Source organism: Coenobita brevimanus, chromosome 101 (assembly GCF_032717465.1).
Source record: "Coenobita brevimanus isolate Jiangsu-jjx chromosome 101, ASM3271746v2, whole genome shotgun sequence".
NCBI classification, from domain to species: domain Eukaryota; kingdom Metazoa; phylum Arthropoda; class Malacostraca; order Decapoda; family Coenobitidae; genus Coenobita; species Coenobita brevimanus.
Genome location: NC_137054.1, coordinates 70,578,703 through 70,602,242, shown reverse-complemented (window position 1 = coordinate 70,602,242; position 23,540 = coordinate 70,578,703). Strand labels below are relative to the sequence as shown.

Genomic DNA, 23,540 nt, shown 5'->3' with positions numbered 1-23,540 from the left:
GAGCTAGTCGTGGAGTAAGGGAGGGAGAAAGGACAGAGGGGTGGAGGAGGAGGGAGAAAGGGCAGCAAAGGGTGAGGGAGAGAAAGAGTTAGGAGAATAGAGCACATGGTCGTGGAATAAGGGAAAGAGAAGAGGAGTTAAGGAGGGGAAAAGAGCAGAGAGAGGAGGGAGAAAGGGCAGGGAAGGGTGAGGAAGAGAAAGGGCGGGTGAATATAGGGAGATGAAAGTGGAATAAGGGCAGGAGAAGGGGGGTTAAGGAGGGAAAAAGGCAAGAGAGAGGAGGGAGAAAGTATAGCAGTGGAGGAGAAAGGTTGAAGTGAAAGGAAGATAGGGCAGAAGGAGTGGAGGAAGAAGGGACAAGTAAGCGGAGGGAGAAAGGGAACAAGGAAGAAAACTGAAGCAATAGAAGGATGGAAAATACCAGGGCGGAGAAGAGGGAGAAAGAGAAGGAATCAGGAGAGAAATGAAAGATAGGATGAGAGAGGAGCAGCGAACGAGAAGGCTAGGTCACTCGATAATAAGGCAATAAGAGAACCAATAAGAGAAAAAGAAATCGGATTGGAAAATGGGAAAGAAACGTCGCGATGATAGAGGAAAAGGTGACTGGATGATAGGGAAGGTAGAGAGTAACGATAACAGATTAATAACAGACGATGATAAAAAAATAATAATGTCCGGTGATGCCAAACAGATAGAAATTGGAAATGAAAAATTGACGGATGGAAGGAAGGAGAGGAAACCTGATAATGGAGGAAGAAGGGACCCGATTAGAGAGGGACAGGTGACCCGATTGTAGGGGGTCAGACCACTCAGTAACAGTTGATAGAGACCAACGTGATGACAAAGGGACTGACCACCTGACGATACCTTATAAAAGAGGAATTACCTGCCCGATGGTACGACAGGTGACAGAGGGAGAGGCCAGTCATGTTAAAGTGATAGATGACCCAGTGATAGAGAAATTACACCACCCGATGATAGAGATGATCCGATGTTAGAGGAATGTATGATCTAGTGATATGTGGTTAAGCCTGAATATAGAGTGGTAAATAACTCAAATATCGAGACAGGATGATAGACGAATATGTAGTCCTATAACTCTCTATGCACCCTACACATTACATACATTCCACAAACACTCCATTCTAATATTCTTACCTATAAATTGACACAACAAAACATCACATCCATACGTTAATGTGAGCACTAAAATACCATTCAGTTCACTTCCAGCCTCTACATTCAGACTTCCTTTTAGTTTTAAAGCCTTCTTTCCCTGCTAGACTTTACTTTCAATTTCCTTTACACATTTATCCGGTTCTGTTACTGCGCCGAGGCACATCCCCACTTTGAAAATAGGAAACTGTTCTGAAAAGTATAAAAAGGTAAACGTGGGTGTGACACAAAGTATAAAGTCTGACGGAAAAGGACTAAAAAGGGGGAAGTGCAGGAAGGAGCAAATAGAATGTTCTGATAGATTGATGGATGGAAATGATGAGAGCTGAGCGGTAGGAAATCTGATTGGTTTTCATGGTGCAAAAGAAAATTAAGGAAAGTTGATTGGATTTGATGGTGCAAAGGAAAAGTTGGGAAGCCTGGTTGGTTTAGATGGTGCAAAGGAAAAGTAAGGAAGGCTGACTGGTTTTGATGGTGGAGAGGAGAGGAATCAGGTGCCCGCAGATGTGACACTGGCAGAAGGCAAGGAAGTTCCGAAGAGGCTGTAGAGTGGGTAAGCTAGTATTGATGAGGGGTAAATATATAGATAATTAAGTATACTGAAGAGAGGGGAACTTTCATCTAATTTACAAATACCCTATGTTTAAACTACACGGGATGTTTCTCAAATGTAGGAAAAAGTCTGCCCATCTATCTATCCATCAGTCTGTCTACACAAAAACTATCTATCTATCGATCTGTCTGAAACTATATACACTCCAAAACTGAGATATAGCTGAACTTGTCTCTTCCGTGGATAGTTGAACTAACAGAAAGCTAATATTGAGACAGTTCATTTAAAACACTGGAGGTCATAAGCAATGGGACAGACAGACTGAGGAAAACAATGCCTGAGTTGACCCGAGAGAGAGAGAGAGAGAGAGAGAGAGAGAGAGAGAGGGTAAACGGGTGGATAAAGACAAAGGATTAGTTTGTTGGGAGGAAAAAAGACACGAAAATACAGAAAATATCGTGTGTGTGTGTGTGTGTGTGTGTGTGTGTGTGTGTGTGTGTGTGTGTGTGTGTGTGTGTGCTTGTGTGTGTGTGTGCAAGTGACGTAAATAGGAGTAGATTAAAATATTGTATAAGTGAGCAGCTAATAAAATAGACTTCACTATTACATAGGAAGAAGATAAAAAAAAAATCATGAAAGCGGTAAGACAGGTAAACAATTAGATGATGTTTCGTAAATGTATGAGAAAGTCACTATAATTAGGGGAAAAAAATAAAGAAAATGGATGGAGGATTTCATGAGAGAGGGAAAATTCTTGTAATCAGGAGGAAAGTAAAGGAAAATTTCGTACATATCGGGGGAGAAAATCAGGAGACGAAGGAGAAGGCAGACAGGGAAAAGTTGGTGGGGGAATGAGCTGAAAGGCGAGACAGGAAGATAGACTGAGAGAGAGAGAGAGAGAGAAATACCTACCCTTCGTCTCGATCAACCCAGTATTGAGACGTCTTTTTCACTTTCTTCTTGTCCTCTCATTGTGATTTTATTTACCTTACGATACATTTTTTTTACCTGGAGGGGTGAGATGTAGCCTTAATTAACCCCTTCAGTACGAGAACCCTTTCCTAAAATCAATATAAATCGTCTGGTAGTAGTAATAAATAAATAAATAAATAAATAAGAGTAAAATCACATCACCCAGTTTCAAGGGGTTAAATTCGGATCATTTTTTGGGCTAAGCATTATATCTGGATTATTTTAAACTTATAGTAGGATTCATTTTTTTGTTTCCGATATGTATAGAGATATCGATATACTGATGTACGATTTATCATATTAGGATTTATATTAGGATTATATTAGCTTTATATTAGGATTTAGCAGCTTTCGTCAAAATAGTACCTTATAATTATTGACATGAAAACACATAGAGTTAATCGAAGTAGTGTATGTAGGGATTATAAACGGAAGATATTTTTCACTCCAAGGAAACTGTTGCGTTTAAGAGGGGTAGAATGTGGAGTCCTTTAGCCAAGAGGAGAAATTATTAATGGTGAAAAGTCTAATGAAAGCATATCTGAAAAAAAGAATGTCTTTAATAAATACGAGAGGAACATTATAACTTTGAAGATAAGGAGAAATAAAGGGATAACTGTGCCAGCATAAAAATTATCTTTATACTGCATCCTTTTGTATCACTTCCCTCTTGTGTTCAATTCTTACGTTGGCTTCGTGTCTTGGAAAAGTAGGTTCTATTTTTTCCTAACATCGAATGCCTTCTTTTAAAGTTTTAAGTCCACTGATGATGAAACTTGTCGTCGAAACGTCTGGGAAACTAAAGACACTGTTCATTACAACGTTGGTACTGCTTTCCCTGACAAGACTAAGGTTCCCAAGATCTGTTGCTTACAAACATATATGTGGATAATATTGTAAAACGAGAGGATAATAGGATATTGCCCGGAAAAGCGAATGATGAGATGAATAGAAAATAAAAAAATAAAAGGGAGGAGATTTCAGGGCAAGGCAAAAATGGAAGCGAGGAAGATGGAAGAGAGGGAGGGAGGGAGGGAGGGAGGAAGAAAGGAAGGGAGGGAGGGATGCTGCAGGTGGTTGAGGGAGAGGGGGAGGGGGAGTGATGGTTGGGTGAGGGGGCAAGAGGGGAGGGGGTATGAGAAGGTGGGAGGGAGGGGGCAGGGAGAGGGAAGTGGTTACGCAAGATGCCTGGCTGGGTGAGGGACGGGGTTGGGGGCAGGGAGGGAAGAAGAGAGGAGGAAGGGAAGGCAACGGGGTAAGGAAGGATGAGGGAATAGAAGAGAGGGGAAGAAGGGAGAGGAGAGAATGGAAAATGAAGGAGGAAAGGAAGGAAGAACGAATGGAAGGAAGAAAGGAAGGAAATTGATGGGAAAAATAGAAAACTGAAGGGAGGAAGGAAGGGAACAGGAGAGAAAGGCGAAAAGAACAGAGTAAGGAGAGTAAGACTGACAGAGACTGGAACTAAAGAAGTGAGGAGGAAGAAGAAGGACAAGAGCAAGAGAGGAGGAGGAGGAAAAGGGGGAGGGAGGGATAAAGAGGTAGGGAGGAAGGAGGGAAGGTTAAAAACAACCAGGCGAGGGAACTTAGTCTTCTTGTTTTTACCCCATCATCATCTCTCAAATAATTATGGCTGGGAAAATCGACGTGGGAGAGACATTTTTCTTGAGATCTTCCGTTTTTCAGCGTTCACAGGCGGCCAATTCTGAGCAGGGGAGAGGGAAGGAGAGAGGGGGAGATATGGAGAGGGGGGGAAACAGGAGGGAAAAATGGAGAGAGAGAGAGAGAGAGAGTGGACAGAAGCAAGGTGAAAGAGGAAAGGACAAAAAAAGGAAAGGAAAGAAAAGAGTAGACAGAGAGCAATTGGAGGGGGAGATACTGAAGGGTGAGAGACTGAGAGGGAGAGAATGGAAGGGAGGGGACTGAAGGGGAGAGAATAGAAGGGAGAAACAGAAGGGAGAGAGACAGAAGGTGGAGAGATTGTAAGGGGGAGACAGGCCCGGAGAAAGAGGAGCGCAGAAGACAATACGGGAAGAGAAAGAACTGAAAGACAGAGGACTAGAAGACAGGGCTGGGAGATACGACACGAAAGAGAGAGACAGGACAGGGAGGCACAGGAAAGAAGGAGACAGAAGTGGAAGAAACTGAAATGAAAGAGACAGGACAGGAAGAGACAGAAGTGAGAGACAGGACGGTAGGAGACAGAAGTGGGAAAGACAGAAGTGGAAGAGACAGGACAGGAAGACAGACGTGAAAGAGACAGGAAAAAAAGAGATGTGAAAGAGACTGGAGTGAAAGAGACAAAAGTGAGAGCGGGCAGGAAGTGACAGAAGTGAAGGAGACCGGACAGGAAGAGACAGAAATGAAAGAAACAGGACGGGAGGAGACAAAAGAGGAAGGGAGCATAACTGAGTTAACAGCATGGAGGTACTACAGCCTACATAAATATTTCTCCAGTGTGTGTATTTCCCTACGGCTCCCCATCATTCCAGACAGATTTCCTCAACACAGACTTTGAGAACTTACATTAAACGCATCACTATTTTTTTTTTATGTAATCCCCATAAGTTTTTTCCTGACTAATTGAACGACAGAAATAAGAAGTGATACCAAGGTCATTTTATTTTCTATGTTTTTACTTTTTACAGTATAACTCCCTGAAAAAATGACTGTGGATATTTTTTTCATAATCAGGTCACATAAAATATTGATTATCTTTGCCTGAGAGTTCTGATTTGGGTCTCTAAATTTGTGTTATTAGTGGACCAGACTTAAAAAAAGAAATATGAAGGTACAGGCAGAGAAATTACTATCTTCCCAGATCCGTCTGATGAATTTTTACAACTGGCGAAGTACAATGAAACCCCCATCACTACCAATGTGTGTTTCAGATGGTTCGATTTTTCAGCTATGTATTCGTCAACAGCGCTCAAGGCCGAAGTTATGCCTTATATCTCTTGGTAAAGCTTTGATAACTGCGCCACATACGTAAATATATATGTTTTTTGTGACTCTCTCTCTCTCTCTCTCGGCAAATCAGTGTGGTGGACCTGCAGCAAGCAACACCTATGACACTGATCTGAGGCTAAACTCGTCATTGTAAGTTGCTGCGGATTCACCACACTGATTTTCAAAGGGGAGGCAAAAGCAGGTTAGACGACAGGACAAATGGTGCCGACTCTCCCAGGAAAACCAGTCACGTTTGCCAGTGCTCATCCTCTCTCATTCATTCTCATTTGTTACGCATTACTCTCTCCATCTGCCACTTACATTTCTAAACTCTTCATCTCATTAACGTAGCACACCTTCCATAATAATAATAATAATAATAATAATAATAATGTAATCTATAGCACCTGGTCAGACGTGCCGCTGAACTCAGTCTCTAAAGCATTTACCATGTACAGTATATTAATGTATATCTTTTGTCTGAAATATGAATTATTTTGCGTAACTCCTGACATGGCCTTCAGTCACCGTTCACACCTTTTTCACACATGGTTACGCACACACGCGAACACATGCCCCCCCCCACACACATCATAACATATCTGCACGCACTCTGACGTATGCAGTCAACCACCACCTTATGCACGCTCTCTCAATCATGCAGTCACGTATGCACTCACGCACGACCTCAAGAAAGCTAGCAACCACACACACACACACACACACACACACACACACACACACACACACACACACACACACACACACACACACACACACACAGATATGCAGGGAAGGCGACAGAATTTGAGTGCGACCGTACAGTTATCAGTATTATGATTCTCGAGAATGTGACAATAACAACTACAAAGAATGCTATGAAGAGGGCAGAGAATCGGAAGGCAACAGGTGTGAATCAGGTGTAAATCAGGTGTGAATCAGGTATGGTTTATGCATAGACGAACAAATGTACGATGGGGAAAACTCCATGTAATGTTTGTGGAGATTATCAGTGATTCAGGATGAGAAGAGTTGTACTGTACTCATTTTACTCTAAATTGGCCTAAAATTCCCATCTACTCACTTCCTATGCTCAGCTGCGGCACCAGAGCAACATCAGAATTATGATACTAGTCACGAAGAAGTGTGAGGTTGTAGAACGATGGTAGTGTATTTTTCTGCCACTGTGCCGTGTGATATTAGCTGCAAAAGGACGAAAATCGGGGCCAAGTTAAAGTAAAATGAGTATAGTAGGTTTTTCTTCATGTTCGAGAGTAATATTTATCTGTACGCAACACTTTTCATAAGCACAGAGGAATTTACAGACGAGAGACCTGGAATATAGGAATGTGTGTTTATATGTATGTATCTATGTATTTGTGTATCTGTTCATCTATGTATGCCTAGAGAATGCTCTACAGAACTTAATACTGAGTAGGAATTAACACTCCCAGGCAATGAACACACTTGCAGTTTTATTCTACTTACCGCCAAACAACTTTATTTAGTAGAGAATCACGTGGCAAGTAAACTGTTAGCAGATGCATTGATAAACATAGAAAATTACAAAGGTTAAAACAAGAATACTGTAGATATGTGTAGGTAAATGTCAAGATGTTAGTGCTTAGAGCTCTGAATTTCAAGAGTTAGAATAAGAGTGATGCAAATATTAATGTTCAAGTGTATCTATGCCAAAGCTCTGAATGTCAATGGTTACAAAAGGAGTACGTAGCTGTGACGTGCAAGGAAATGTCAAGATCCTGATCCTTAAGGATGTGAATTACAGGAGTTACAAGACACGCAAGGGCTTGTGGAAAAGAGGACGAACTCTAGGCGTAACTTTCCTTGTCTGCTGCGGCGTTCCTCATCGGGACAGATTTGGGGTCGGGGTGTAGATGATAGAGGTGAGGGTGGAGGTGGAGGTAGGATGGAGGTAGAGGTGGTGATGATTAATATAAAGAGGGTGATGGTGGAGATGGTGGTGAAGGGAGAGGTGGAGAGAGTGATGGAGATGGTGGTGGTAGTATGGGAATGGAGGTGGAAATGATGGTGGTAGTGGAGGTGGCAGAAGTGTTGGAGTTGGTGAAGATGATGGTAGAGGTGTTTGTGATGGTGGTGATGTAGGAGGTGGGGATGGAGGTGGAAGTGTAGGTGATGCTGGTGGAGAAGGAGGTGGAGATGGCGGTGGAGGTAGAGGAGGGAGAATGGCATGTGTCTCCAGGTTTGAGTGGCGTCGCTAACTCCTGAGGCCACTGCTCAGGTGAGGGAGGAGGGAGGAGGGAGGGATAATGACGGAGGGAAGGAGAGAAAGTATTGTGGAAGACGAAGACGGAGGGAATAATGGTGGAGGAGAGGAGGGAGAGTACTTCTGAGATGGAGGGGAAAATGAAGGAGGGAAGGAGGGAAAGTGCTATGGACAAGAAAGAGGGAGATGAAAGAGATAATAAAAGAAGGAAGGAAGGAAGGAAGGAGGGAAATTAGTAGGGAAAGACGTAGATTGAAGGAATAATGAAGGACTGAAGGAAGGAAAGTACTCTTGAAGGCAGAGAAGGAACTGAAAGAAATGCTGAAGGAAATGAAGATGGGAGAAGTACTGAGGCAGGAGTAAGGTGGGAGGGATAATGATGGAGATAGGATGGAGGAACAATAGATGGAGGCAAGGAAAGACAGGGAGGAAATAGGAGGAGGAGGAGGAGGGAAGTAGAAGGGAAAGTAATGAGAAGAAGGAAAAATATGGAGAAAAAAAGAAGCAAGGACTAAGAGAGAGAGAGAGAGAGAGAGAGAGAGAGAGAAAGATGCTGAGAGAAACTGATGCTGAATAGGAAAGATGATGAAGAAGGGATGTGGATGGAAAAGTGCCTAAGAAAGCAATGGAAAAAGACACAATGAGAAAGAAGGCAGAGAGAGAGAGAGAGAGAGAGAGAGAGAGAGAGAGAGAGGATACTGAAGGACACACACTACCTGGGAAAAAAATTAAAGAAAGCACTGAAGAAAACGAGAACTTAGGTAAAAATGGTGATGATATGGAGACACGAAATATGATGGCAAATAACGAAAATAGGAACAAGGAAGAAGACTGGAGACAAGGAGGAAGAATGCTGGAGACAAGGAGGAAGAATACTGGGGGAGGGACGTGGAGGGAGGGAAAAAGGGTGGAGGAAAGAAGGGAAGGATCGGAGCCTGTAGGAGGGACGTTTGAAGAGGGAAATTGGAAGGAGGGGTTCGAGGAAATTTAATAAGGGGAGGGATCTGGGGGAAGGATTGAGAGTCTTGGACGAGGGGAGAAGGAGAGGGAGGAAGAGCAGGTGAAGGAAGACCAAGGGTAGGAGGAGCAGGTGGAGGAAGACTAAAGGGAGGAGGAGCAGGTGGAGGAAGACTAAAGGGAGGAGGAGCAGGTGGAGGAAGACTAAAGGGAGGAAGAGGAGCAAGGAAGAAGAAAATATAGGTAGAAGGAATGGGAGGGGAAGGGTGAGGATGGGATGGTGGGAAGTACTGGAAAGGCATATGAGTGAAGGGGGTGTGAACTGGAGAGAGGGCAATCTGATAGCGGAGGCCAGAATGACATGGAGGCGATTTGTTTGTGGCCACCCAATCTGGCATTAAAACATCTGGTTATATATAGAAAAGCAGAAAAAGAAAATATAAGAGATAAAAAAAAACCCCAAAAGGTAAAGAAAGTTGCAAGAGGGAAGACACAAAAATTGGCAGCGAAAAAGGAGGAGGTGGATCTTGAAGGATATGAGGAGGAAAGAAGGCCTTGACGAGAGGGAAAGGGGAGGGAGGAGGGAGGAGAAATGTAGGAGAGACTATGGAAGGTGAGAGGTCGCTTGGATGGGGTGGAAGTTGGCAAGAGTTGGACGTTGGTGAAGTGGGTTGGCAGTAAAGATATGGAAGTGTTGGCAGAGAGAGAGAGAGAAAAAAAAGGTGAGGAGGAAGTAGCGTTGATGAGAGAGAGAGAGAGAGAGAGAGAGAGAGAGAGAGAGAGAGAGAGAGAGAGAGAGAGAGAGAGAGAGAGAGAGAGAGAGAGAGAGAGAGAGAGAGAAGAAATAAAAAATACAGGCAGGATCAAGCAGGACGTAAGTAGGAAGAAAGTTTAAGTTAATAGTAAAGGAATGAAATGAGACAAAATACTTAAGAACGAACCAAGAGGACAAAGTCAAAATTTATTAAAAAAAAAAAAACATTATACAGGCAAAATTAAATGTATTGGAAAACCAAAGTAGAGACAGCAAAGGAAAAATAATGTTGGATGGAAAATTTACCCCTTCTACTGGAGTTCGTCTTAAAGATAGATAGATAGATAGATATAGATAAAAAATAGATACAGCGATAGACAGATATAGATAGATTGATAGATAGATAGGCAGATAGATACAATATGCTTTTAAACTATTACATTTAGTTACGATTTTTAATTTACTGAATATTGACCTCATAAATTCCTTCACAATCAGACGTGTGTCCTAAAATGAGTACAAGTGTCTTAAGATAGCAATTAATTGGCTATAAACGAAGTAATATGTCCTAAGGAATGAAGAAGAAAGACAGAAAGACGAATGAATGCTCTCGCGGTCAAGCCAGGTCGCGTCAACCCCACCGCATTATAGGAAGCAGCGCTAAACGATTACATTTGGCGAAGAGTTAGAGAAGCGTGAAGGCGTTAATACTTCATCCATCATCCCTCCTACGGTCGGGACAACTCTACATTCTATGCAAGGTTAATAAAGACAATTTTATTCTGGTGAGGATGAATAGTAGCTGCTGGAGTGTTAACAAAAAAAATATATATCTATATATATATATATATATATATATATATATATATATATATATATATATATATATATATATATATATATATATCTATCCTTTACTGCTATGACGAAATCTAACTATATTATTGTTACCACCAAGCGATTTTATTCTGCCTGGAAAACACCTCTTGTTGTAATGGAGTTTGGTTCAGTTCTCTTAAAATTCTACCCAAAATATCATCTAATTTGAATAAAGTCCTCAAGAAATAGCAAGAATAAATCAATAAAAGACGTCTTCGGGCAGCAGAGGCTAAGAAGGGAACCAATAAAGGAGACAGGCAAAGATGACAACAGTAGAAAAACAAGGTAGAAACGAGAAGCAAAAGAATTAAGGGTAACAGATACATTTAATCAATTTCAGAGAGACATTTCGAGGCAGAGGGGCAGGTAAACTCCTCATTAACTTATTCACTACAAGACATTTTCCTAAAACTTTAAGAAGAGAGAGAGAGAGAGAGAGAGAGAGAGAGAGAGAGAGAGAGAGAGAGAGAGAGAGAGAGACCCAATTAAAATAAGAAAATATAAAATCGAATTGAAGAGGTTAAGTGAAGTGGCCTGAGACCTACCTTTGGGCCCCTATACCACAGAGAAGTGATATGGGTTTACCTTTTTTTTTCTGTTATCGTGTGTGTGTGTGTGTGTAGGATTATTTAACTGAACTTGCCCATAAAAAGGCACATAAGTCAATAAGAATAAGGTGCTGATGACATTAACAAAAAGGTATTCAGACTTTTAAGATATACAAGGCAGTAAAAACTAAAAGTAAGATTAGTATAATAGAAAGAAGGAACAGGTAGCATGATAAAGGAAACGCGGAAAAATAAAAAAGATGATAATGGAAGACATGTAAGAATAATCAGGTAATTATAGGACACAGGACACTGTTACCGAAAAACTATAATGAAAAATAGAAATAGGAAACACGTAAAAAAAAATGGTAAGAGGACGTAGAAAAAATTAACTGGATAAGATAAGGAAACACGTAAACTTAGCAAGGTAATACTAGGTGACAGGTAAGGTAACAAGGTAATTTAGGAGGACAGGTAAAATTAATAAGAAGAAAAAGGAGTCAAGTAGAGTCTGGAAAAAAAAAAGGAAATCAGGTAACGCAGGTAGTAAGTGGAGGAGAAAAAATTAGTTTGTGGAATTAGCTAGAAAATATGCTTTAAAAAGTAGAATTAACAAGACAACATTAATAAAAGGCTGTAAAACTGGGAGAAGGTCTTAAAGGCAGGGGTCCAGGAAGTAAGAAAAATTGTGTTAAATCCTCTTACTGGCATAATTTGATCAAGGTACTCAAGGACGAAAGAGCAAGAAGTTTGAGGGCATAAAAAGCGTACTGCGAAGAGGTAGGAGGGCTGTAAAAAGTGGCTCACAGGATGCAAATGGGATAAAAGAGGCGGTGACATTCTGAGCCTCCCAAAAGTCGTGACAGGGATTGGGGAGTGAGCGTGGGGGATAGTGAGGACGCTCTTTATGGGCTGTGAGGAGTGTGGCTGAAGTTAGGCGGCTTCCAGTGGTCGTAGACGCGGAAGAATGATTACTTTAGCGCGTGAGGTCTTGGAGGAGATGCTAGGGATGGGTGTGGAGAGAGAGAGAGAGAGAGAGAGAGAGAGAGAGAGAGAGAGAGAGAGAGAGAGAGAGTAGCGGGGTCGTTTTTTATGAGATTCGCAATAGTCATCAAGCACAGTTAATTGACGTATGGTGGTGTAGTAGTTAAAATGCCCCCAACCGGAGCCACCAGGAGCACTTGTCAGTGATGCAGTGTCATGAAGTAAACTGTCTTTTATAATTACATGTACTGGTCTGTGGTAACCTAGCCTCAGAACCTTAAACTTTATAAGGGAATAACATTTTTTTTTTTTCGATTAAATGCCCACCCTACCGTAGACCTACCCACTTGTGAGAAAAGCGTGGTGAAGCCGATCCCTGCAATAAATACGTAGTACAATATATGATGCTGGTGCGGTGTGGTGTGGTGTGGTGGTGGTGAAGGAAGAGGAAGGTGGTATTGGTGTGGTGTCATAATGGCGATGAGAGAAGAGAGGCGATGCTGGTGTGATGTCATGGTTGTGGTGAGGGAAGCAAGAAGTGAAAGCGTTGTGATGTGACAGTGATGATGAAGAGGTGGTATTGGTGTGATGTGGAGGTGATGAGGGTGGAGTGAAGGTGGTATCGATATGTTGATAATGGCATAGAGTGTCTCCTCAGAGACTTGCATACATACACACTCTATTTGTGGAACTGTGATGATGGTGATGATGATGATGGCGATGACGATGATGATGATGATGATTAACTATGTCATAGCCCATTTGGTGCGTGCATCTAATAGCTAATCAATTCTGGCTAGGGCAAAGCTGTATTATTTTGTACAGCTGCGATTTCATGGGTTGACGGGGTTAACCTGATCTCTTGCAAAATTCTGTCTGATAACTTGATTTTGAAAAATTCTACCTTCCCCCAAAACAGATTAATCGGTACAGGTGAACTCTGTGTGTGTGTGTGTGTGTGTGTGTGTGTGTGTGTGTGTGTGTGTGTGTGTAATAGTTATCTCAGTGTATTTGCCGATGTTGCTTCTCTGCTCCCGGCCATAACTGCACCAGCTGCTCGCCTCTGTTTCCTACCGTTTGCCGTTGTTCGTGCCGTTGACTGCGCTCGCTTTGACGTTTATTGTACCGGGTATAGTTAATATTATAAGACCCCTTGCTTTCGTAACTGCACATGCTTCTGATACTACTACGACTACCGCTTAAAATGATAATGGTTGTATTACTTTAATGATAGGGAGTGTGTGGGAGGGAGGTGGTGTGTGGGTGAAGTGTGGGTGGAAGAAGAGGGTGGTGTGGGTGGAGAGATGGTGTGGGAAGGATGTGATGTAGGAGTGCGAGAGGGGGTGTGAGATATGATGTGGGGGAGATTGTGTAGGAGCAGAGGGGGAGGGGATGGTGAATGAGGGTGTGGTGTAGAATAAAGGTGTATTGTGGGAAGATGTGGTGTACAATGAAAGGGTGATGTGGACGAGGGTGCGGTGTGGTAGGGGATGGTATAAGAGGAAGAGGTGGTGTGGGAGAAGAATATAGTGTATGAAAGGAGGGGTGCTGTGAGTTGAGTGTGCGTTTGAGAGAGGGGGTGGTGAGAAAGGGAGTGTGTGGTGTAGTAAGAAAGGTTGTTGAGGGGGTGGATGTAGTGTTGAGGGGAAGGTGTGGAGTGGGTTAATGGAGTGCTGAGGGTGAAAGGTGTGGTGTGGGAAACGGGTTGGATTGGTGTGGGGAAGAGTGGTATGGGAAGAGGGGTTGGTGTGGGAGGAGTGTGGTACGGTAGGAGAGTGGTGAAGAAAGAGACATGGTGTGGGCATAAAGGGTGGTTATGAAGGGTAAGGAGAGGGTAGTGTGAGGGGGGAAAGGTTGTGTGGGGGAAGGGGTGATGATAGGAAGGGTGTGGTGTGGGGGAAGTGGGCGTTATTTGAATGTTGGGTGGTGTTGCAAGAGGATGTGTGGCGGCGAAAGGGTATGGTGTGGAGAGGGAATGTGATGTGGGTGAGGGTGTTGTATGGGGCGTGAGTGTGGGAGAGGAAGTGCTTGATGGGTGGGTGTGGTGTGGGAGCAAGAGGTGGTGTGGGGATAATGGTGTGATGTGGGGAAGAGGGAGTGGTGTAGGGGTAGGTGTGGTGTGGGGAGAGGATATAGAGCGATTGGTGTGAAGGGAGAGGGTGGTGTGGGAGAGGATGTGCGATCAAAAATGGAATATATATGGTAGGACTGCTATAGTAAATGTCTCCAGTTGCATCTCTCTCTCTCTCTCTCTCTCTCTCTCTCTCTTGCAGGACTTTTAGCGCGTGTAAGCAATAAACCCCCAAGGCCGCCCGTGACTGAGGCGAGAAATGGAAGTCAAGAAGAGGAGGTCAAGTGAGATTAGAAAGCCAGAGAGAGCAAAATGGCGAGCTTTTTCTTTTCACCTTAAGCGCCTCCTTCCGAAAATAGATTAAATCGTGGGAGTGGGAAGGACGGGAGAATAGAGCTGTGTAATAGTTGTGGAGAGAGAGAGAGAGGGAGAGAGAGAGAGAGAGAGAGAGAGAGAGAGAGAGAGAGAGAGAGAGTGAATTGAAACACAGACATATAAAGTGTAGTTTGGCTTTGAATGTCACGAATGGACAGGGTGGTGAAAAGGGTACCCAATATCTTTCTGTTTACATCCAAGAAGTTGATTTTGCAAGAACAGTATCGTGGCATCTCCATGGGGGATCACGTAAAGGAGATATCATTATCATCATCATCATCATCATCATCATAACAGCCATAATCGTCATCATCATCATCATCATTCCTCTCTTCCTCTCCCCGTAATTCATGAGATGAGAACTACTACACCAATCAGAATAAGAGACGGAGGGGTCGTTGATGTGTGGTAAGCAAAGAGGTAGAGAAATGAGACAATTAAAGAGGACGAGATTTTCTTTACCTCAGTCAGAAGTAACAGAAGTCAGACATTAAGTGCACCACATCCTTTTATCCTGGGATGTGCAGTAGTTTATGATATATCCTGCATGAGGTGGATGAATAAGTGAAGCGTGGAATCGTTAGCACTTGAACGCACAAGGGTAAAGGTGTAACTGTATATGCCAGTGATGATAATTATAGAGTTGGCCTTGAACGCTCTTTTAGACTTTCACCAAAGTCTGTTATTCATAAAAATGTTTGTGGGAGAACAAGATCTATGAACAGTACTGTAGATGATTTTTAGAAGAATAGTGACCGTCTGCAACATAGGTAATTTTACGAGTACGTAGGAATGAAGGCACCAACAGACGGGCAAAGCAAAGGAGTGTAATCTATAATTTTTAAGATTCCTCCATACCCTGTCAAAAAGTCTTAAATATGACAGCACAATCCCCAAAAGTTTCGCAGAAGTTCCCGATAGAAATGCCCAGGAGTCTAATGGAAATGTAAAACTGAATCATTAGAATGTCCCTGACGGATCCCATACTGACAGTCTGGATGCAGTTACGAGAAAAAATTCGTCAGGAAAGTACAGTCAAAACCTTTGGAAGTACAGTGTAACATGTAACAAATAGAAGACAGTCTGAAAGATTGTAATGGCCACCACCCTCCACTATAACATTCTGAATAAAAGCAAACCTCCAGTAAGAAGGAAACAGGATTTTTTTTTCTTATTGTAAGGAAGAACGAACCGACCGCCAGAAGCCCACAAGATTGTACTCTCCAAGAAAAAAGAAAAACAAAACAACAGACAGCCAACTTCAAGATCCGTTTGGCAGACAAAAGCAAGAATTTACTAGGTTGGAAGACAGTAAAAAACAACACGTCATCCAAAAACAGGTGGGATCCCATTAAGACCATACGTAAAATCACTAATAAGATCATGGATTGCAGACGTAAAGCAAAATACAGTTGAAAATTCGTGACATGGAGCCAAACCAAAGCCGTGAATCCAGCAGCCGCACTAAAACCTTGAGTACATTTAGGAACTGCCAAAACCGACAGATTTACAGGTACCGTGCCAAAACCATGCATCTGTACGGGAATCATAGCAGAACCGTGAATCATTCCAGAACCCATACCAAACCATGAATATTTCAGGAACCATGCCGGGATCATAAATCTTTCCAAGCATCCTAACGAAAGCCTTTGAGTGATTCAGGGAACAGCAGCAGAACGACGAATCTCTCCAGGAACCAAAATTAAACCATGAATCTTTTTACGAACCATTTCAAAACAATGAATACTGCCAGAAATCTATTTTAACAAAACCATGAGTCTTTCCAGGAACTAAAGTGAAATCCTGTGAACACTCCCAAAGCGGCAGTACCCTACTCCGATGCTAAGTGGGGACGGAAACCTCAGCGAACTTCTCCTGAACCTGATTCCTCTCTCCGCCTTATCTTTTTCCCCTCTCCCCCTTTCTCTCCATCTTCTGTCCGTCTCTCCCCTTCCTCCTCTCTCCCATTCCCCCTCTCCCTCCTTCCCCCATCCTCTGTTCTCTTTCTCATTCTCCTGCCTCCACTCCCTCCCCACACCCCTCTTCCCCTATTTCTACCCTCACTCCCTCTGTTCCTCCCCCTATCTTCTCCCGATAATCCTTTTTCACCCATCCACCCTCTCTCCTCGTTTCACCCATCTACCCTCTCTCCCCCTATTCCTACCCACCCTCCTCCTGCTTCTACCCCCTTTCCCTCTTCCCCTCCCCCTCCCCCTCCCCCTACACCCCTTTCCAAAATCCGGACAGCCGTACTTTCTCGTAAATCGCCCCTCCTTGGCAACGGGCAATTTGGGGAGGTCGCGAGGGACGTCTGAGCTCCTAGTGGAAGGGAACTTGATCAGGCCAAGATTTTCCTTACGATAGAAGAAAAAGAGGTGGAGAGAGAGAGAGAGAGACCCCATCTCTCTCCCTCTTGCTGATAGCGAATAACAAAACATCAGATAAGACCAATGGAGAAAAGAAACAAGGTCAGAGAACAGGCAAGAAAGGTCATGCGAGGTTACTGCAGATCTCCCTACCTAGACAGCGTCCCCCACAGGTGTGCAGGGGCCTTAGGTGTGTGTGGGGGGGGGAGGGGGACGCAGGGGACGGTGCTATTGTGACGGAGTAATATAATGAATCAGCTCCGTCCCCTTCCTCCATTGTGCCGAGGGTATTGTCAGTGGTCGTCAACAAAGCCAGCCTCCCCTTTGAGTCACTGGCCAACCCAAGCAGACTCACACACATCAATTTGCTGCCGTTTATCCCCCCACCCTTGCCGTCGTGGTAGTGGTTAGGGTGAATGAATTAGGGTGAAAAAGTTAGTGAAAAGGTTACAGTGAATGAGTTAGGGTGAAAAAGTTAGTGAGAAAGTTACAGTAAATGAGTTAGGGTGAGTTAGGTTGAATAGGCTAGGGTGAAGGTTCAGGGGAATGTATGGTTGTTGTCCCAGCAGAAGAGGGACTGCAGGTACATTGCAATTATACGTACTGGAAACGGTTGTGTATTTATTATTACTGGGGGAGGCGGTGGCTCAATCGGTAGAGAGGTGGCCTGCGGTTCTATCGGACCCAAGTTCAAATCCCCGCTGGGGCAGGGAACAGTTTAAGGATTTGAATTTCATGTAAAGCAGACTTTACCGATCTACCAGAAGACCCGCCGACATGTCGTAAAAATACCCCCGCTAATACCAGTACATCAGTCCTGTATGAGACAGCCCTAGCATGTATTCAATATGGACGATGGGTGTTAGCGCCGAAGTGGTGACATGTAGAGGTGTATGACATGTAGGAGGACTACTGGGCCCTGGAAGCAGGCTGTGAAGCCTATGCCCTGAGTCGAACACATAAAAAAAAAAAAAAAAGGTTAATGGAAAAAAATTATGTGAAAAAAATCTCTCAAAACATAGACTTATTAAAGTTTATAGAATACTCAAAGTCAGCACGATATTAAGTAAAACCAGTTGTTCTTTTTGCTGGAGTAGATGTATGGCTATCTGACCAACCACTGTCTTTGCTATCAGTTTCGTGGCTTGAGGAAAAAGCTACGATAAAACTAATACTTCCATAATCACTCATTCTCATAAACGAAGTCCCCAGAGCCGAATAGAAGTCTGGTGGCAGCACAAATAGCAAATAAATCGGTCTTCTGATGAAATCCTTAATATATATATCGTTAAAGTATACACATTAGGTAACCATTCTGCCATAAGTCGTGCCATGTTTTGTGATTTCTAACTAAAACAGTAATTTTCCTTGAGTCTTTCCCCACAAACTTTACATTCATCAGGCCTTCCCAGTGCAAACACCCCTTGTAGATTTTGCAGTGTGATTTATAAATTATGCCGATTAATTCTCATCTAATTTACGTAACTTTTTATGTGCTTTATAGTGTCTGCATTTTTATGTTCACTAATTGCTCGCTTGTTTACATAATTTCCTGACACACAAAATATCCGCGCTTCTCAAAATGGCAGACTGAGCCGTTCTCGCAGCACGTGAGGATTGGTGGCTGTGTGGTATATGGACCATTCTATCAATCTATCTAGAGCCAGACACCTTAATCCGGTGAGGGGTGGCCACAAACAAGTCGCCTCCATGTCGCCCTGTCCCATGCCATTACGCTGCCCTCCCCTCAACTTACACACCCCCTCTCTCATATACCTCTCCTCTCCATCCCTCCATTTTTTCCTCGGTCTCCCCTTCCCTCTCCTCGCCTCCACTTCACTCATATACACTCTCCTCGTTAGTCGCACTCTTTCCATCCTCCTTACATGGCCGAAGCATCTCCATGTATTCCTCCTAACGCTTTCTATCAGTATAATAATTCCATCAAAAATAATATAATTTTTCGTGATCCGGGTAAAAACATTTCCTTGAGCCATACCCCACATGCCTCACATAATCCAGCTCGCCTCTTTGTGTCGCAGGCGAATACCAGAAAATGATGCCATTCTTCGCCGGCCGTCTGCTTCGCCACCCTGTCCTTCCCTTGGGGCAGTTCCTGTACCCCCTTCTCCTCTTTCCTCCACTGTCCTCAAAGCGCTGATTCACTTTTTTGCCCTCATAGCGTGTTCTCCCCTTTCTTTCCTCCCTTTTCCTTTCAGCTCTCTCTAGCCTCTTTCTTCTCCCTTCTCGTTTTTCATCTTTCCTCCCCCACCTCCCCTTTCTTTCCTTCCTTTCCATTTCAGTTCTCTGATTCCCCTCTCTCCTCTCTTCTCGTTTTCCACCTTGATTCCTGTCCCACCTCCTCTCCCCTTCCTTTCCTCTCCATTTTCTCATGTACCTGAACTTAATGTGTTCTGCATTAAGGTATTACTGTTAAAATCGAACCGCATCTTAGGATCGAAAAATCTGCGTGTTCTGTGTATATGTGCCTCTCTCTCTCACCACTACGAATCTTCCAGTATGACCTCACTAACCATCTGCGCAAGTAGGTAGTCTAGCATCAATCCTGCATCAGATGACAAGTACGGTGCCTTCATCAACAAGGAAGGCCCATCTGATCTTATACCTAATCTCAGTAATCGATCTTTCTGCTCCATCTCAGCCTTGATGTAATTAGAGCAGACAGAGCAGACGGCAGCCTTATCTATGTAAATGTGGCAGCAGCGTCCTTCCTCACTACCCGAACCACGCAGACACAATTCTCGTTCAAGCCCTACACAGGATTATAAGTTCATTCACCGTGGCTCTAGTCTGTCCACTCTAACTTGGCGTAAAATGGCACTATCTGCATCTCGAAAGCTGAGTTCTAACAGGAGATTAACGCTGGAAAATACTGCTAGTCACGAAGAAGTACAGGTATTATGCAGAGTCGTAGTAATATCTGTTTGCTATTAAAGTCTGTGAAATAAGGCGCAAGAGGCCTAACATCTTCAGTAGAATGAGTCGGACGAACCGGTGATCTTGGAGTAACGAAGGGAACCCAAGTGTGACAGAGAACACCGATACAGTCAGTGTCGATTCTGCAATACTGACAGAGTGGACTAACATTTAAGGTATTCAGTCAGATTACTTTTTTTTTTTTTTAGTTCTTGCATCCCCCTGACGATTATATTTAACTTAGGAGAGACTTTTCACACGGGAGGGATTACATTAACCTTCCTTAATCCCTTCACAGTGAGAGTTTTCCCCCCCACAAGATGAAAGAAAATCGTCTCTAACCACAGATGGAAAATACGTCACTTAATTGAATGTAACCCTTTATCATAAGAACTTTACATTTTTGCCTATTTAATCGTGTACTCACTGATTTGCGTACCTTCCTCCAAAATACTGATCATGAGGTGTGACTTTCCTGTACAGTGGAGAAAAATGTTAAAAGAAAAGGTGAAACTTCATTCTTCAGGTGGCTCTAATAATTAGGCTGCTTGTTACTAAAAGGAAAGTCGATATCGGACGGGGAAAAAATACGAGTATTTATGTAACGTATAGTTCACTGTAAAAGTTGTTGACAGATTCCCCCGTGGCGCTTCTATTCCGACTCTTCCCGCGTTGCAGTGGCTATCAGTTTACATTACGCGAAATGATAGTATACTTCGTTTTTCCTCATCAGAATCATAAATATTGGACTGTATACACTTCCATTGCCTCCCACAAATATAGAGGTCTCGTATTCTTGGCGGTTGCTCCCTAACACTTAATCCTTGGCGATTTGTTTTGGATACAGCTTGATAATATTGCTTTGTACGTTATTTATGCAGAGTTTGTCGATATTAGAATTATTTAAGTACTACGGAAGAGGAAGGCAAGGTACAATAAGCAACGTAAATCGCTTAGGAAGAGGTGTTAGCGAGCTTTCTACGAGGAGAATATTGGCCTGGGAGTTGATACGCCTGCATCCACATCACTTGACTCCAACCCACCTCCCCCTTGGCTTCCTTGATGGTTTGTAATTAAATGTCATTCTCTCTCTCTCTCTCTCTCTCTCTCTCTCTCTCTCTCTCTCTCTCTCTCTCTCTCTCATGTCTCCCTGACGATCTCCCTGACGATGAGGTTACCCTGAGATGCGTCGCGCCTCTAGACCCAACTTCATCCTAATATAACACGAATAATTTTCCTTGTAACTGCTGGGAAGACTAATTTTTTTTTATTCTTATGCCAGTAGATAATATTCACCTCTTCGGTACGAAAGATTTTGCGTAAGATAAATAAAATCGTCAAACTATGGCGTAATGAACTACAAAAAGATGTCTTTGTACTGTACAGAACACTCAGCTGACTCCCACGCCAGAAGACTCTCCCAAACCACATAGGCATTTGACAGGAGCTACAGAATAATCCCACGTGTCCCCCATATCAGAGCGGATATTGCCTGGGCAGCCCTTGAAGTGGCGGGATGGGCTGGGACGGTGGTGGTTGGTGGGCTATGACTGTGCCTGCAGCTTGGAAATTCGAAGGAGCAGAAGAGCAGATAATAAATAATGTGGACAGAGAGGAGTGGGCGAGGTGGAGTATGATAGTGGCTGGCCGTGGGCTGGTGGAACTATTTGTGTGGGTGGTACTCCCTGTGAAGATTGGTATCTGATGATATGTGGAGCAGAGATGCCGGTGAAAATGCTCAGGTCATGTATTTCCCTTAACATAGAAATGAGGGGGGCAGAAAAATAAAGTGAGGTGGTCAGGGAGGAGTGGGTGGGATGGCCTGGGACTGAATTGGGTGGTGGAGCAGGTCGGAGGTGCGGAACTTGTAAATAAATAGAGTGGAGAGGTTAAAGATAATTATATTTCTCCTATTAAAACCAAATCACGACGACTAATAACATAACTACATGGATAAGAGTTACCAAGCATTACTTTCATATACCTACCATCTTGCGACCCAAAGTAAAAAGATATCCTAAAGAAGAATCCAAGAGTCCTTACGATTCTCAACCTCCTGAATCTTGCCACTTCAAGACGATTTTATTCATCTTGAGACGTTCGTGTTGAAGAAGTCAGTGAAAGTTTTACACGTACCTGACCCTTCCAGATCAAAAAGTCTCTTCCGTGTCTTCTGTGTCTGAAAGAAGCACGATTAAAAGACGCTGTTGTTATGAAGCAGTTAATGAAGAAACCAATGTGATGTCTAAAAGAATGATATATCTAAGCTTCACTGACAGTATCTCAGTTTGTGAATCTCAGTGTCTTTGGTAGCTGACAAAAGTATGCGGTAGTTGTTTAGGCATCTGCATCATCCTTCGTCAGTCTTTGCATCCGTATTACTTGGTACTCTAATGCTATCATCCTCCGTTTTTCATCCACTTACTTTATCTTTCATACTGACGCCCAAGATCTCAGCTGCAGGTATAGCGTTCTTCATAAACCGCATACTTGCTAAATGTTGCTACGATATTGTATCTTAGAGACGGTAATTGCACAGAGTCCTTTATATAACCCTTTGTTGCAAAATGAAGCCACGATAATCACCACGAACGCTACCTTGGAACCGAGTAACTGCATAGAGCTATTCATATAACCCTTTGTTGCTAAATGTAGCCACGATAATCACCCGGCATTGTACCTTAGAGCCGTTAATTGCTACGCCCATCCAATTCCCGGGCCAGAGAGCCAGTCCTCATCGCCCTGTGACTATTGCCGACAAGGATGCCAGCACCGTACCCTCACAATGCCTGGCCAGTCCCAAAGGAGGCAGTACGACCCAATACCCCTTCAGATTCCACACCCAAACACATTCAAACCCCCCGGACGGTGACGGCACGTGTACTCCCATTAGAGCGGCTTGACCCCTCACAGCAAGGGGGGGATGTCACCGCCAGAATACGGGTCTTCCTACAAAGGGATATTAACGTGTCTGGTGCAGGGGATGCGAACCCAGGCCAGACCACGAAGAGGACGGTCGACCCTTTCACAGTGATGACGTATTTTTCGTTAACCCTTCAAAGCAATGAAGTATTTTTCGTTTCATGTTAGAGAAGCCTTGTGTGTGTGTGTGTGTGTGTGTGTGTGTGTGTGTGCGCGTGCGTGCGCGTGTGCGTGTGCGCGCGCGTGCGTGTGCGTGTTTGTGTGTGTGTGTGTGTGTGTGTGTGTGTGTGTGTGTGTGAGTGTGTTCCCTCGAAGGACAAGAAAAACTGCAGAAACTTCCCATACTAACTGCTCTTCCTAAAATCAAAATCAGAGTTACGAATGAGAATTAATCGTGAATTTGTTATTGAATCTTTGCCTTCGTCACGTAAGGCTCTTTTGACGTTCCTTAATTACAGTCCATCTACATTTACCTGGGGAGGATTTTTGACCTTTAGCAGCTGATTTTCTTTTGCTCAGTGACAGGCTGTATATCCCTTCTATAACGCTTCTTCGTGACTAACACTATATCCTCCCGTTAAGCTCTTGTTCCAGTTCCCCTTGCAGCAGATTTCTTGTAGCTCATTGACAGAATAAGACAATAGTAAGGTTGTACATCCTCTCCATAGCACTTCTTCGTGACTAGCACCATACAACTATACTACATTCACTTTAACCTGGCCCAGATTTTATCCCATTGCAGCTTATTTCGCGCAGCTCAGAGGCAGAAAAAGACAATACACTGGCAGCATTACATCCTTTCTGTAGCACTTCTTCGTGACTAGCATCATATACTAGTGTTCATCTCTTGTTATA

General features: G+C 43.4%; 1 protein-coding gene across 1 annotated transcript in view; it reads right to left on the bottom strand.

Moving 5' to 3' along the window:
- The window catches only part of LOC145415080 (uncharacterized), a 146,602-nt gene extending 124,351 nt beyond the window's left edge, over positions 1-22,251 (bottom strand). The window contains exons 1-2 of the mRNA XM_080284493.1: positions 22,189-22,251; positions 21,900-21,942 (exon numbers count right to left, since the gene is read on the bottom strand). Of these exons, the coding sequence (XP_080140619.1) occupies positions 21,900-21,942; positions 22,189-22,251 (106 nt within the window). The remainder of the gene's footprint in view (positions 1-21,899; positions 21,943-22,188) is intronic.
- Positions 22,252-23,540: the final 1,289 nt, after the last annotated feature.